Raw genomic sequence first — 14,329 nt, forward strand, 5'->3', positions numbered from 1 at the left:
TTGAAGAAGAGTGACCCAGGCAGAGAAAACAGCAACTAGTTGTAGACACACAGGTGCTCAGGGTATTCACAGAAACATTTATGTTACAGTGAAGATTGGCTTTTTTTCCAATGAGATAAAAAGTCATTGGAGAGTTCTGCATAAGGGAGCGACATAATTTCAGTCATATCTTTAAAGGGTCAATTTGATATTTTAAAAACGCTGCAAGGGGGCAAAGGAGAAAGAAGTTTGACCAGTTAGGAGGCTATTCTAGTAAATCTCGGAAGACCGTGGATTGGACAAGAGTGATAACGATGGTGGTAGTATTAAGTGGTGGCTGGATTCTGGAACTATTTGGAAGATAGAGCCAATAGGAGTGGCTGATGATCAGATGTGAGGTGTGAGGAAAGTAAGAGGAGTCAGGAATTGATTGGGTTTATAGCCTCAGTAACCAAGAGTTTCTGTTTGCTGAGATGGTAGGATTGGGATAGGAGCAGGTTTGGTTGTTGGTAGACAGGATCAAGAGATAAGTTTGGGGTACCTTCAGTTTGAGCTCCCCATTAGATATCCAAGTGGAAATAGGCAGTTGGATATCACAGTCTGGAGTTCAAGGGTGAGGTTGGGGCTAGAGGAAAAAAAAATGTGAGTGTAATGAGTGTACAGATAGTTTTAAAGTCATGGGATTACATGAGATCATCCATGGAATGAGTGGAGAGAGGGAAAAAGAGGTCTGGAGACTGATTTTGGATGTCCCCAAAGCTTAACAGGTGGGAAGGAGATGGAGAGGGGATAGTTAATGAAGTAGAAGAAACAGAGAACGAGTGCTGTCACAGAGGCAAAGGAAGAAATTGTTCCAGCAGGAGAGAGAGCAGCTTTGCTAACTGCTGCTGACTTGAGTAAGATTAAATGTTGAGAAATGGTAGGGTGCCTGGGTGGCTCAGTTAAGTGTTCGTCCAACTCTTGATTTCACCTCAGGTCATGATCTCACAGTCATGAGATTGAGCCCTGAATCGGTCTCTGCACTGGATATGTTCTCTCTTTCCCTCTCTCTCTCTCTGCCCCTTTCCTGCTTGTGCGCACTTGTGAGCACATGCTGTCTCTCTAAAAAAAAATTGATAAATAATAAGTGTTGAGAAATGGCTCTTGGATTTGGAAATCCTTGGTGACCTTGATGAGAATGAGAACATTTTTAGGGGAACATTGGGACAAAACTCAACAGAAGTGGTTTCAAGAAAGAACAGAGTAGAGCAAATAGTGGTGTTTTATATAGACAATTTTCCTGAAGAACTTTGCTATGAAGGGGGCATGGAGGGAGCTGTAGGGTCAAGGGAGGGGATTTTTATTTCTTGAAATAAAAGCCATAAAGGCATATTTGTATGCTGATGGGAATTATCATCAGTAAAAAGAGAACAGATAATGCTGTGGGAACAAGAGGGGCCAATTGCTGGCAGAAGGGGTTGAGATCTAGTGCACAAATGGAATGTTGAGTAAAACCAAATGTGCTGATACAAGCCACCTACCTTGGTAGATTTGGTGTTGGGAACCTTTGGAAGATCATGGGGTTAGAGTAAGGAGAGAAAGGAGCAGGTGGAGGCTTGAGGAGAAAGGGGGGAAGGAGTAGAGTGAGTTGACCACACCAGTGTTTCTTAGGCTTCCCTAGTGCATCAGAACCACCAGGGACCTTGTTACAACACTAGTTGCTGGACCTCACCCTGAAAGTTTCTAATTCATTTAGGTCTGGGGAGGCACGGAAGAATTTGCAATTGTGACATATTCCCAGGTACTGCTGGTGCTGCTCGTGCAGAGATGAGACTTTGGGAAACCCTGGGCTTGGGGGTGGGTTGGGATGGCAGGCACAGGACTTTTGGCCTCTTTGTGCCTGGCAGTCACGCATGTAAAAGGAATTTAATCATTGTGGTTGTGTGTTTGCCTCCAGCCCTGTGCAGCAGCTCAAGAACTGGCAACAGGAGACACAAAGTTGGACTTAGCCAGAAAAAAAGGCAGAAGTGATATCACTAGTGTTTTGGGGAAGCTTTACTTCTCTGTGATTTCTTTGTAGTCTGAAAATGCGGTTTCTCCTTCTTACATTTGAAGTGGAAAGGATTAGAGAATCTGAGATTGGGAAAAAGAAACATGAAGGTTTTGGTTGAAATTTGCTGTTGTAGGACTCCAAAGTACAATGGAATAGTAGCCGCTGTGGTCTCCTATTGAAAGGGGGAAACATAAACCCCCTTTCCCTAAAATGTCTGTTAACAATACTGTTTCTGTGACCTACAAAATTGTGAAATGTACTTTGAAAAACTAAACTTTGGTTCTTTTTCATTTTATAAGATTACCTCCATCACAAATAGAATTTTAAGAATTGTTCTTTGCAAATGTTCATGCCTTCCTACAAAAATAAGTGGTTAAGAGCAGAGCTTTACACATAAGAAATGGGTTCTGGAAGTGACAACTCAGCTATCTGAGTGGGGGCCATAACTCAATCAGAATAGGAGAAAAAGAACTGACTTCCATAATAAAGCACAATATTAATTCAGATATAGGCTGTTCAGCAGCAATTTAAATACAGTGTATTTGCATATTAAGCAAGTATTAATTTGTAAGTAACTGATAGCTTTCTTTTTATTAAAAACCAAAACAGATTTTGTTGGAGCCAGGTGTGATCCAGGATGTATTAGCAGCTGGCAGTCACCTACAGCTGTTGGAGCTTCTCAATTTATGTTCCCACTATCTCATCCAGGTATGTGAGCTTTCATCCTGCTACTGTGCCCTTCGTGTCCCTTCCCCCTGCAGTCATCAGCTGTACCCTCCCCCACTTCACCTGTGCCAAGACTGTAAAATGGAAGTTGGGGGTGGCTTGTTGTAGTAGAATTTCTCCAGGACACAGGCCAAGAGATTCCCAGAGGGGCAACTGAAGCTCTCATGTCCCCCACACTCCCTGCCTACCCCAGATCCTCACTGCCCTTGGGCAGCAGAGTAACTCAACAGTCGTGCCCAGGGTTTACTGCCGAGGCACTTGAGAGATGACACTGAGAAGGGTCTTCCTTTGAAGCAGTGTTGTCTGGCTGCAGGAATAACCCCAAATGCACAAAAAGTTGGATAGACACTTAAGATTTCAGCAACAGTAGCTAATATATCACCAAGTCATATATAGTTAATTACCGCATGAACTTTCCAGGCAGTAAGTGCTGGAAAAGTGCTAAGTGATCTGTGCCCTCCTCCCCTGCTGTGCCGGGATGATCAGGAGGGGCTCCGGGAGGGGGAGAGGGAGAAGACGCCCATCCACTGAGCACCCGTGTTCCATGTTCAGCCTTCATAACAATTTTGCACATTTTAATGGGTGAAAAGTCAGAGATTTTTCAAAGTACTCAGTTTGCCTGAGGTGATATAGCTGGTGAGTGATAGGCCTTTCTGATTCCGGAGACCACTCTTTGTTCTTGGATAAAAACTTTTGTTTCAGTAGGAAGATATGGGATGTCTTAGGTAGACAGTGTAGCTGTGAGGCTCTTTTATTTTACAGAGTTAAGTACTAATTTCCTATATTGGGATCTCTCATTTCCTCCACGGGCATGATTTTTATTTGCATTTATTACAGCATTATAGCAACAGTGAAAATACATTTTTAAAAACGACAAACCCACACAATTTAGTTCTACTGTCCTTGTGCATATGACATGTTAGTAAGTACAAAAATCCTATTTGTTTTCCTGCCCAATTATTTTATTTTCTTCCTAGTCATTTTCTCTAATTCTAAAGAAAGCCATTATTGTTGACTTCCATTACTCACTAGGGAGGTAGTTACTAAATCTCTTTCTCGTGTATCATCTGACTGCATCTTCCCAGTAACCTTGGGAAATGGGAGCCAGTGCTTCCCTGTGAGATAGTGTGAGGGGTGTCTGCCACGGTCACCTGAGAAACAGTTCAAACACAGTAGATGGAAGTGTTGTCATTATCTCAGTGCATTTAATCTAACAGTAAATGTTTAACTATTTTCATCTTATTTTCCTTTCTTTTCCCCTCAATAGTGTTGGGTGGTTTGGGAGAGCTGTTTTTAATCCCTTTCTGCAAGTAGCAAATGGGAATAACAGAGAAAGGTTACAAGACTTCAGAGGTGTGTGTTTGACTTGTGAAATTGAAATTACTTTTATTTGACATTTTTACATCAAATATTGCAACTTGAGCCTTCAGCATCATCACCTGATTCACTTTTTCCATGGCAGGTAATATTCAATAATGTATGTTGCCAAAAATTTGGTCATAGTGCTCATTATCGTGATGCATGTTAGAATAGTGTGTATATACCAGTGTGTGTGTGTGTGTGTGTGTGTGTGTGTGTGTTTACATACACCTGTAATTTCTATAAATGAGCATTCCGGATGAACATCAGAAGTTCATGGGTACTTTCCCTTACCCCATCAGATGAATTTGTTGAGATACCAAGTGACTTGTGTGTTTTGGAACTTAATTTTTGCAGTTCATTATTGTGTTGAGGAAAAATGTCACTTGCATGTAGATATATTTTGTGGACAGTTTGCTTATTATTATCCTACTTGATCAATGGCTGAAATTTTCACTTTCTTTTCTCCAGTGTTTCTATTTTGTTCTCTCATGGAACTTTATTTTTCCTTTTTATCTGTGATGTTGCATGGTGTCCAACTTGGGGAAGAAAACCTCAAGGGAACCAAAGCCATGTGTATGTAGAAATCTTCATTATGTCAGTCTTTTAAAAAACATATACCCTTCCTCTTTTTTAGGATTGTAAAATTACCAGAGTGGGTCAGTCTGCTTTTATATTTTGATATAGTCTTATAACTCCCTACTTACAGTGTTTTGGTATGATCGTTCAACTGATTCTTAATTTCATAAGGGACCGTTTTATCGGGTGTATTAAAATATTTTTGTTACAATGAAAAATACTCAGTGCTTAAAATACCCAGAGAAGTTGTGCCCTGTCAATCAAGGCTAACATATTCTCCATTCTTGTTTAGGACTGTGTCCAACTAGGAGTCTGTGAAGCCGTTCTCCCCACTAAGATGTCTGGTCTTATCTGTTATTCTGAAATTACCACTCTTTGGTTTTCTTCCAGAGTTGTGAAAGATAGACCTTGCTCTGATCCCTCCTATTGTTCTCTGGTGCTCATTAAAAAACAAGTCTAAGGAGAACCCTGTGGTTGACACTCCTTCAGTCTTGGAGGCATCAGCTGTTGCCTGGCCTGAAACTCCTCTGTGCAGATGTAAATGCCACTGCTGCCACCCCCAGCAAGTGGAAGGGGCACTTGAGTCCACTGTATGCTCTTATTTTTCTTGTTTTCCCTCTGGTAGGCTGCTGAGGGCAGGGACCCCAAACTGTGGGAGCAATCTTCCTCAGGCATTGAGGACAGCCATTGAATTAGCTTCCTAGGCTGTGGGGCCTTCACCTTATTCATTTTTAGTCCCCAGGCACTCTCAGTGGCAGGCTCTTGTGAACACACAGGTTCTCAGTGCATGTTTGAGGAATAAACGGGGAGACCAGTGGTGGGAAAGATGAGTATTGGTGGGGGAGGGGGCTTGGAATGGGCAGTGGCTACAGCACTAGCCTGTCATCCCAAGATGAGGGGATTTACCAACAACAGCTCGGGTTTGTATCCTTCTTCACCCACGTGGCCATGCGGTTCCAGATGACACTCCTATGTGGCCTGTCCTGTTAGTGTACTCTTAATATGCATGACCTGTCGACCTTCATCTGCTGTTTGAGATGCAGGTCCAAACAAAATATGAACCCTTATTTCCCTTCTCCTCCCTCCTTCTGCTCCTCTTCCTTGTACATGGTGCTCTTTTTAAAAATTTCATCAGAAAGATGCAATTTATTAAATTCATTAAAGAGCAGTTACTGTCTTCAAAATGGGTTCAGTAAAATGCATGAATTAGCTTGCTTTTCAGAGTATACATGTTTCTATACATGCCACTCACTATTTTAAATCTTATAAAGGAACTCTGCAGACCATCCTCGGGAATGATAGGCTACAGATGTAGTGGTACCTAGTGTGTCCCCTGGTTTAGTGAGTCCCTCAGGTAAACGTTACAGACTTTTTGAATCCAGTTTGTTTTACAAACTCTGATTTTTCCTAGGCTTTTAAAATTAGCTGCTGAACATCTTCACCTAAATATCATACACGCAGTTCAAACTTAACATATCCTTTTCTCTATTGATGGTACCATCAATCCACTAGTTGTCTAGAAATTCGGACGTATTCTTAGAATCCTTCCTCACCGTCATATCCAATTAGTTACCAAGCTCAGTTGATTCTACCTCCCAAATACCTCTCAGATCTGATCCTTTTCTTCATCACTAATGTTCTTACTCTTTTGGGAGGCTCTCATTGTTATTGGCTGTAGATTATGATGAGTTCATCATATCCTCCTGAAGGGTCTGCATGTTTCTAGCCTCTCTCCATGCCAAACCATAGTCCCCAGAACCATCATTAGCTTTCCTAGAGTAGGGAAACAGCTTTTATTGAGGGCTTCTCCATACTAAATGTTTTGGACAGTGATTCTCATTTTCCCTCTGCTAAGGAACCCCTTAAAGCGGGTGACTATTATTTTCTTTTTATGGATGGAAAAACTTAAATTCAGAACTAGGATGTTGATCCAGTGGAAAGGCCCATTAGCTCCTCTGAGGACCATTCTGGAACATCCTTAGCCTCATCTCTGAGGCCAGGCTGGTTTCTCCCCAGCCTCCTCGGCAACCTTAGTGCCTTTTCTAGCCCACTGTGTGCTCTGGCCTCTAAGGTGACCTTTCATTCTGGGACTTGTCATTAGGGGAGAAGGGCAGGTGGCAGGCAGAGGCTTTCAGCCCCCTCAGACTGTACCAAGGAGCAGGAGCAGCGAAAACACACACACACACACACACACACACACACACACACACACACCCCTCCCCCACCTTCTCCTTTCCTGATGCACGTGTCATAAAATCAGGAACTTGCTACTGGACTTTGTATCCCCTGAAAGTGGTGCATTAGGAGACACATGCTTTGCTGAAAATGTCTTTTTTTGTAGTTAGCTTAAAAAAAAAAAAGTTTGTATATTTTGTACCACCTCCCCCAAAGAACAAATAGTATATCTTATTGTTTAATTAGCAAGTGGGTTTTTTTTGTTTGTTTTTTTGCCAAGTATCAGCCTTGAGTATGACATGCAGTTGAAATATACTGAAAAGAAAGAACAGTCACGTAGACTTTCTAAATAAGGCCACAAAAGTGGTGAATAAACTCCTTTTGATAGGAAAACACTCTTAGTGTCTATTCCTAGGCAGCAGGTGGCAGTATGAATCCACCAGAATTCAGTAGTTAATTTAAAGCAAAAATCAGAAAAAATGAAAAGAAAAATTATTTATTTTGCTACATATTAGTCTTCTGACCTAATCAGTAAAAAAGTCATTATTCACACCACACTGGGCAATATGCAGTGTAATTTTTAACAAATAATAGGAAACTGTTAATGTGTTCACAGGAAATACAGTTTTGTCTTGGGCTGCTGTGGTCATTTATCACTGCACTTTGTGAAATCACTCATTTGTTCTAATTTGAATGTAAATGACTCTAAGGTTTTACAAATAAGGTGACAGACTCACATAAATGTAATTGCAGGGTTCATCTCCCTCTTTTTATATATCACTCATTAGGTTATGAATTAAATACATCGTATTAAACCAGGGGCATGTCCAATGATGATATTGTAATGGCAAATTACTCTATGCTATTAGAGGTGTATTTTTTATTCATGGACATTAATTTGTCATTAAGCGGCATTAGTTTAGCACTTTTATGTGAAAGACGTGACCTGAAAGAGGAGACGCGCTGCTGTGAAGGGAGAGGGAAGGGACATGCGTGCTTTAGGTAGAGCGTTTTATCACCACCAGGAAAACAGAGGGGCATTTGTTTTATTATTATTTTTTTCATTTGTTTTATTTTCTGCTTTTACAAGCGTAGAAGATCATCTCGCCAGATTGAAGGTGTTGTTCTGTTTACAGTGTGCACATTTGGATCATCTAGTAAAGCAAAGCCAAAATTCTGGCTATTAATCATTCCGAAGCCAAGAACGTAAAGGAGCAAGAGGAAGCAAACAGCTTCGCGCCCTAAATCTCCCTCCTCTGTGACTGATGCTTATTAGTCATCCCTTGTCTTCATTTAGTTTACACTAAATGGGCTACCGTGAGAATTCGTCATTTTTCTCTCTTCGGTGAAGGTACAAAGGTTTATAGAATGTTAGTCTCTCATGAGGATATTAGAATTCTGGATATTTTGTTCCTTTTTTCCCCCATAAATGGTGGTTTTACTGTTCTTTTACCAAGAATGTATGTTTTCCGCTTTCAACTTTGAGAAGCACTGGATCCTTGAAATAGCTTCACAGAAGCTGAAAGTATTACACTGCTGCTTTTGCATCAATTTCCTCATGGGTTAATGTGGTTGCAGAATGTCTCGCCCACCTCAGTTTACCCCGGGGCTCTTGAAGGCAGGGATCAGGCCTATGTCTTAACCCTTCCTTCTCATCACATGAGCCCAGGATGTGTATTTGTCAGCTTGGGCTGCCATAACAAAATGCCCCAGACTGGGTGATTGAAACAATAGACATGATTTTTCATAGCTCCAGAGGCTGGAAGTCTGAAGTCAGGGTGCCAGTGCAATGGTGTTCTGGTGAGAGCCCTCTTCCTGGCTTGCAGATGGCCGCCTTCTTGCTGTGTTCTTGCAGGGTAGAGAGACAGCAGGCTCTTGGATGTGTCTTCATATAAGGACACTAATGCTATCACATGAGCCCCCCCCCCCCCCCGCCCTTCACTCTTCTGAATCACCTCCCAAAGGCCACATCTCCAACTACCATCACGTGGAGGCTTAGAGCTTCAACACAGGAATTTTAGAGGGCTACAGTTCAGTTCACAGCAGTATGTATTGAGGGAATGAATAGTGAATCCACTCAGTAATTTTGCCCTGCTTTTTCCATATTGAGATTTTATATTAGGAGAAGAAAATATATTAATAAGTCAGTCTTTCATTAGTTTTACCCATTGAATACATTTTTGTAAGTTGGAAATACTTTCTGTGGGAATTGCATTTGGCACTGAGGATCTTGCGTATTTTACAGCATTATGATAGGGTTGTGATTATTTAACTAAGTAACACTATAGTGATGTATAGAAAGTTATCTCTTCCAAATAATGTATTATTACAATTTTAATTATTAAATTAACAGAATCTCCTAAATATATAATACATGGTGGGTGTTCTGAATAGAATAATTTATCTTCAACGTTGAGAAGTTAGAACTCATGCTCATTTTTCTCTAACACTGAACTATTTTTTCCACATTAGATAAGACAAATGATTGTACCAACATATATATTTAATATGCCCCTAATCAAATACACCAACCACATGCTGTTCCATAGTTCACTGGAGCTGATACTTTTCTATTTGGAGAAAGTTAGAGTATAAAGTTTGGAAAATATATTACAAATGGTTTAATATTTTGGATTTTTTTTAATCAGTGAAAATGATCGGAAAGGATGGAAATGTATCAGCCCTAGTATATCTTAGCCAACTACTAATTATTTGCTCTAGTTGAGAGTATTTGCTCTCTGGCACGGATAATCCAAAATGTCATATTTGCCAAATAACATTAATATTTGGCTCTAATATGTACCATAAGATCTTTTAGTAGCCATTTTAAGATCCCAATTACTTTTTTCATATGCTATTAGGTTGGCTTTTATTCTGTAAGTCCATACCAAAGGATGTCAATAGTGGCAATTCAGAGGCATGCTGGCTGGCCAGGGGTCATTTTGGCATTTTAATTCGTTATGTGGATAATCTGAGGTTGACTGTATCATCCTTGTTTGTTAAGTTTTTAAATAGAAAAAAGATTGCCTTGAAGGATTTTTCTCCTACTAGTAATTTTGATTCAAAGTTAGCGTTGTTAGCTGGGCAATTTTAAAATTTCAGCATGTTTTTCTCAAAAGTAAAACGTTTCCAATGTTTTATGAATGCTGGATTTCAGAATCAATACACAAAGCAAACAAATACCAATCTCATTTAATTCTTTTTTTAATACTTGGAAATTAGAGGCATTACAAGAAAATCTGTGTTTCATTTGAGATATTCATACCCCCACCCACCATCCACCCTCAATATGTTTCTACTCATAGTTAAATGTCTGCCTTTTCCTCTAAGGCTAAACAGCCTTTCTGCCCCTGACTCTATAGTGTGCTTCTGTGTTTCCTGTGGTTTCAATGTCTCCTTCTCCACTGGCTCCTTCCTTTGGTTTTTAAAATAGGATCAATAAGATAGGACAGACTTCTCTTCTTCTCTCAGTATCACAGCCCTCTCCCATTCACTTCCAAACCGTGATCAGTGTCTGTACTTCCTTATCTTCTATTCACTCTTCAATCCTATTGAACTCAGTCCTCTGCCTCATTACTCCTCAACAGCTGTTCCAACAAAGGTCCCAAAGCCGCCCAATTATCAAAGGCAGTGGGCCCCTTGTGGTGTCTTAATGTGACCGCTCTACAGCATTTCCACATTGGTAGCTCCACTCGGCTACAGTTTTCTTTTCTCAAGACTCTCTCCTAATTCTTCTTTTCATTCAGATCCTATATAAGCTCTTCTTTGAGCAGCTCCTTCACTCTTCATCCGGGCACGGTGGCTCCATGCTGGTACTACTCTCTGCTTACTGTCGCTCTCTTTCATCCACATGCTGAGGGCTACTGATTGCAGTCCCCTCTCCCGAGCGCCAGACCTCTTTGCTCAGCCAACATTTGCACTTGGTATCTGCCCCTCCCCACACTTTATATTCATCTGTACCCAGTCTCACACACTCCCCTTTCCTCCCCATCTTTGTTAGAAAACTACCATCCTTATAGTAACCCGAAGCAGAAACCTTGCTAGAATCTTACACTGCTCCATGGTCTCATGAATCCTTCTAAACTCTATTGGGTTAGCTTTTTAAACAGCTGTTAAGTATGCCTTGTTTTTAAAATCTTCATTATCACGGACATCTGTCAGGTCTGGATTACCTTTCTGGGTAGTAGCTCAGCTGTGCCCCCAGCCTATTGTCTAATGCTAATCAACACCTTGCTGTAGAATCTAAGTCACTTTAATGGCCCACAAAACAATTTATTTCCCTAAAACCCAAGCTGGATCCTTATCACCTGGTTACACAATAGGTTTCCAACCTTGTTCTTTTTCTCTCTTGTCTCCCTGATGTGTTCCATTCTTATTTTACCCAAGAACAGCATGTTTTATCATCTTGGGGCTAGCTGCCTAATCAGCATTTCTTCTTGGATATCGCAGGGCACATGACCTTTCTGAGTGTGAACCCAAGTTACAAACCCAGGAGTCATCCTAAAATCCTTCATCTCCTTGTGCCCCAACATACATTGTCACCAAGACCTTTCAACTCAACCTCTTTCACTTTTTTAAATGCAATTTTTGAGAGCAGTTTTAGGTTTGCAACAAAATTGAGAAGAAGATACAGACATTTCTTATTAATAACCCTCCCCCACATATGCATAACCTCCCTCATTAACATCCCCCACCAAAGTGGTACATTTGTTATCATTGGTGAACCTACACTGGTACATCATTATCAAGAGTTCACAGTTTACATTATTATGGTTCACTCTTGGTGTTGTCCATTCTATAGGTTTGGATAAATGTATAATGAAATGTATCTGCCATTACAGTATCATGCAGAGTAGTCTTACTGCCCTAAAATTTTTCTGTGCTCTGCCTATTCATTCCTCCCTTTCCCACCTCAAACCCTGGCTACCACTAATCTTTATACTGTCTACACAGTTTTACCTGTTAAAGAATGTTGTGAAGTTGGAATCAGACAGTATGTAGCCTTTTCACATATTTCCTCTATATCTTTTTGTGGCCTGATGGTCCATTTATTTTTATGACTGAATAATATTCCATTACCTGGTTGTATCAGTTTATTTATCCCTTCACCTACTGAAAGAACTTCTTGGTTGCTTCTAAGTGTAGGCAGTTATGAATAAATCTGCCGTAAACATCTGTGTACAGGTTTTTGTATGAACCCTCTTAATGCTTTAAATCCCTCTCATTCTATTCCTGTTACCACTGTCTTCATTTAAATTTTCATTATTTCCTAGACTAAAGAAACTTCCTGCTAGCCAATGAATCTGCCTTCACTCTTGCTCTATTCTGCTACCTCCTTTGAAAGTGTTTGACTGATTTTGTAAAAATAGCTTTAAAAAATTCTAATTGACTGGTTTGTAAAACAAAAAAAACCAAAACACAGAAATAAAACAGGCTGATAATGTCATAGTCTTGCTTAAAATCATTCATTAGTCAGTAGATCACCACAAACTCAGGATAAGGTTCATTTCTTCTAATCTGACACCTAGGTTCCATCTTTATTATGAAACTTCTCTTTAGCCCTTTAAAAAAAATTACTACCTGTGTGTGATGCCACAGTCATTATGAACTTCATGCATTTCTCTGTACATGAAACTCTGTATGAAGCCTCCTTCTCGGTGGATTATTCTTCCCTCCTTTTGTCACCTTATGAATTCCTCTTTAATCTTTAAGTACCTTGCTCACGTGTTGTCTTCTCTTTTGGAGTTGCCTGGTCAGTCCACCTAGTTGGAGTCAGATTTCTCTCTTCTTCATTAATTATGAGTAGTCTTCCAAGGTGCTGATCACATTATATTGTCTGTGTTTATTTACCTATCTATTTCCCCATGATACAAGTTTATGTCCCAGAGTTATGTGACCTTGGGCAAACTACTTAACCTCTTTGCCCCCACTCCTCATCTGTAAAATACAGATATGGGATCTTGTATACAATCTACCTTTTAGGGATATTGGACGATTCAATGAGATAGTGCAGTATTAGCCTATAGTAGGTGCCCTAGAAACCAGAGCCAATAGAATGCGTTGTTTCCCTTGTGAATTCCTCTGTTAGTTCTACAGTCATATTCTTCCCCTTTCGCTTCACTCTTGTCTTCCTTCATTCCTGGAAATGTCAGCAAATTTACTACCTACCTCCAACTGACAGCATATTGGACAAGTAAGTCTGTTCCTGAAAATTTTGAAAGTAATCACCATTCTGTAAAAGATATTTTTTCTTTTAGCCCCTTCTCTTTGATTTTGTAGAAGGGCATATATTGATTATTTTAGGGGAAAAAAGTCGCAAATAATTTAAATGAACCATCACTTTCTCTCTGCCTCTGAATTGTGAAAACATACACTGAAATTGTACTTTAATAAATAGCAAAATCAGTGCTTTTAAAAGCAACACATTTACGTGGTACTATTGCTTTGTAGTTAGGCAGTTTTGTTTTACCATTTCTCTCACCCTTCCTGGAAATAAAACATCTTGCCCCATTCTTATATACAGAATCCAAGAAAAAAAAATGGAAAAACAGCTTTCCTTTCTAGCTTAGCATAAAGTAGTTGCTTAAAAATCCAATTTTGTTTGTGTTCCTTCTGGTGCCATGAAACCTCCCTGTGGTAGGAATTTTTTATAATGTAGTTGTGTGGTGTTCTAAGGTCTCCTAACTAGGGGAAATGAAAGCAGTGAATTTGTTTAAAAGAAGAAAAATATAAGTTATTCCTTACTACGAGAATGCTACTGACATGCCCACCTCCCTCCCGATTGTCATTCCTTCCTGAACCTTCTCCTCCCCCTTTCTCATTCTCTATCCACAGATGTCCTTTAGAACAGGTTTCTGGCCTTTTCCCACATTGAAGGACGTGTGCTCAGGCCCTGGGAAAATGACTGCTTGTCTGTATCATTAAATCAGCTCTAGGTACCCTGGCCTTAGCCTCCTGCATTCAGTATGTTTGCCCGCTGCAGAGGCTGGGATGAAGGAGCGGGGTCAATTTGTTTTGCTGCAAGAATATAGAGTCATTCCATTCTTTAGTCAAATGCATACTCTGTATTAGTGGTTCTTAAACTTGACCATATGTGGAATCACCTGAATGGCTGGTTAAAACAAACTCCTGGGACCCACTCCCAGAGTTTCTGATTCAGGAGGTCTGGTGAGGAGACTGAGAATCTGTGTTCTAACAAGATCCCAACTGACAGCGACATACTGGTCTGGGGACCACAGTTTGAGAACCACTGCTTTAGACGCTGTTGCCACACCATGTCAATTATGTGCCTGGTAAATCACTGACACTTGGATTTCAAAAGTGTCCTCATATTCAGATAAATTCAAACTGGTCCTAGTTTGTACTTATGAAAATATCGATGTTATGTATCCTTCACAACATCCAAAATATAAAAAGTCAAGACAATGCAGATTTGAAACAAACCACCAAGAAAAACCCCCTTCCAATCCTCATTTTTAT

At 40.2% G+C, this 14,329-nt stretch overlaps 1 protein-coding gene across 16 annotated transcripts in view; it reads left to right on the forward strand.

Moving 5' to 3' along the window:
• Nucleotides 1-14,329, forward strand: part of KLHL32 (kelch like family member 32) — a 244,189-nt gene that overhangs the window by 124,783 nt on the left and 105,077 nt on the right. For 15 of the 16 annotated variants that reach the window (XM_042939405.1, XM_042939403.1, XM_042939409.1 and 12 more), the window contains one exon: nucleotides 2,621-2,719. The exons of the other annotated variant lie outside the window; for it this stretch is intronic. In XM_042939405.1, coding sequence (XP_042795339.1) covers nucleotides 2,621-2,719 — 99 coding nt within the window. The remainder of the gene's footprint in view (nucleotides 1-2,620; nucleotides 2,720-14,329) is intronic. 16 annotated transcript variants of the gene reach the window in all.

Source organism: Panthera leo, chromosome B2, assembly GCF_018350215.1.
Source record: "Panthera leo isolate Ple1 chromosome B2, P.leo_Ple1_pat1.1, whole genome shotgun sequence".
Lineage (NCBI taxonomy): Eukaryota > Metazoa > Chordata > Mammalia > Carnivora > Felidae > Panthera > Panthera leo.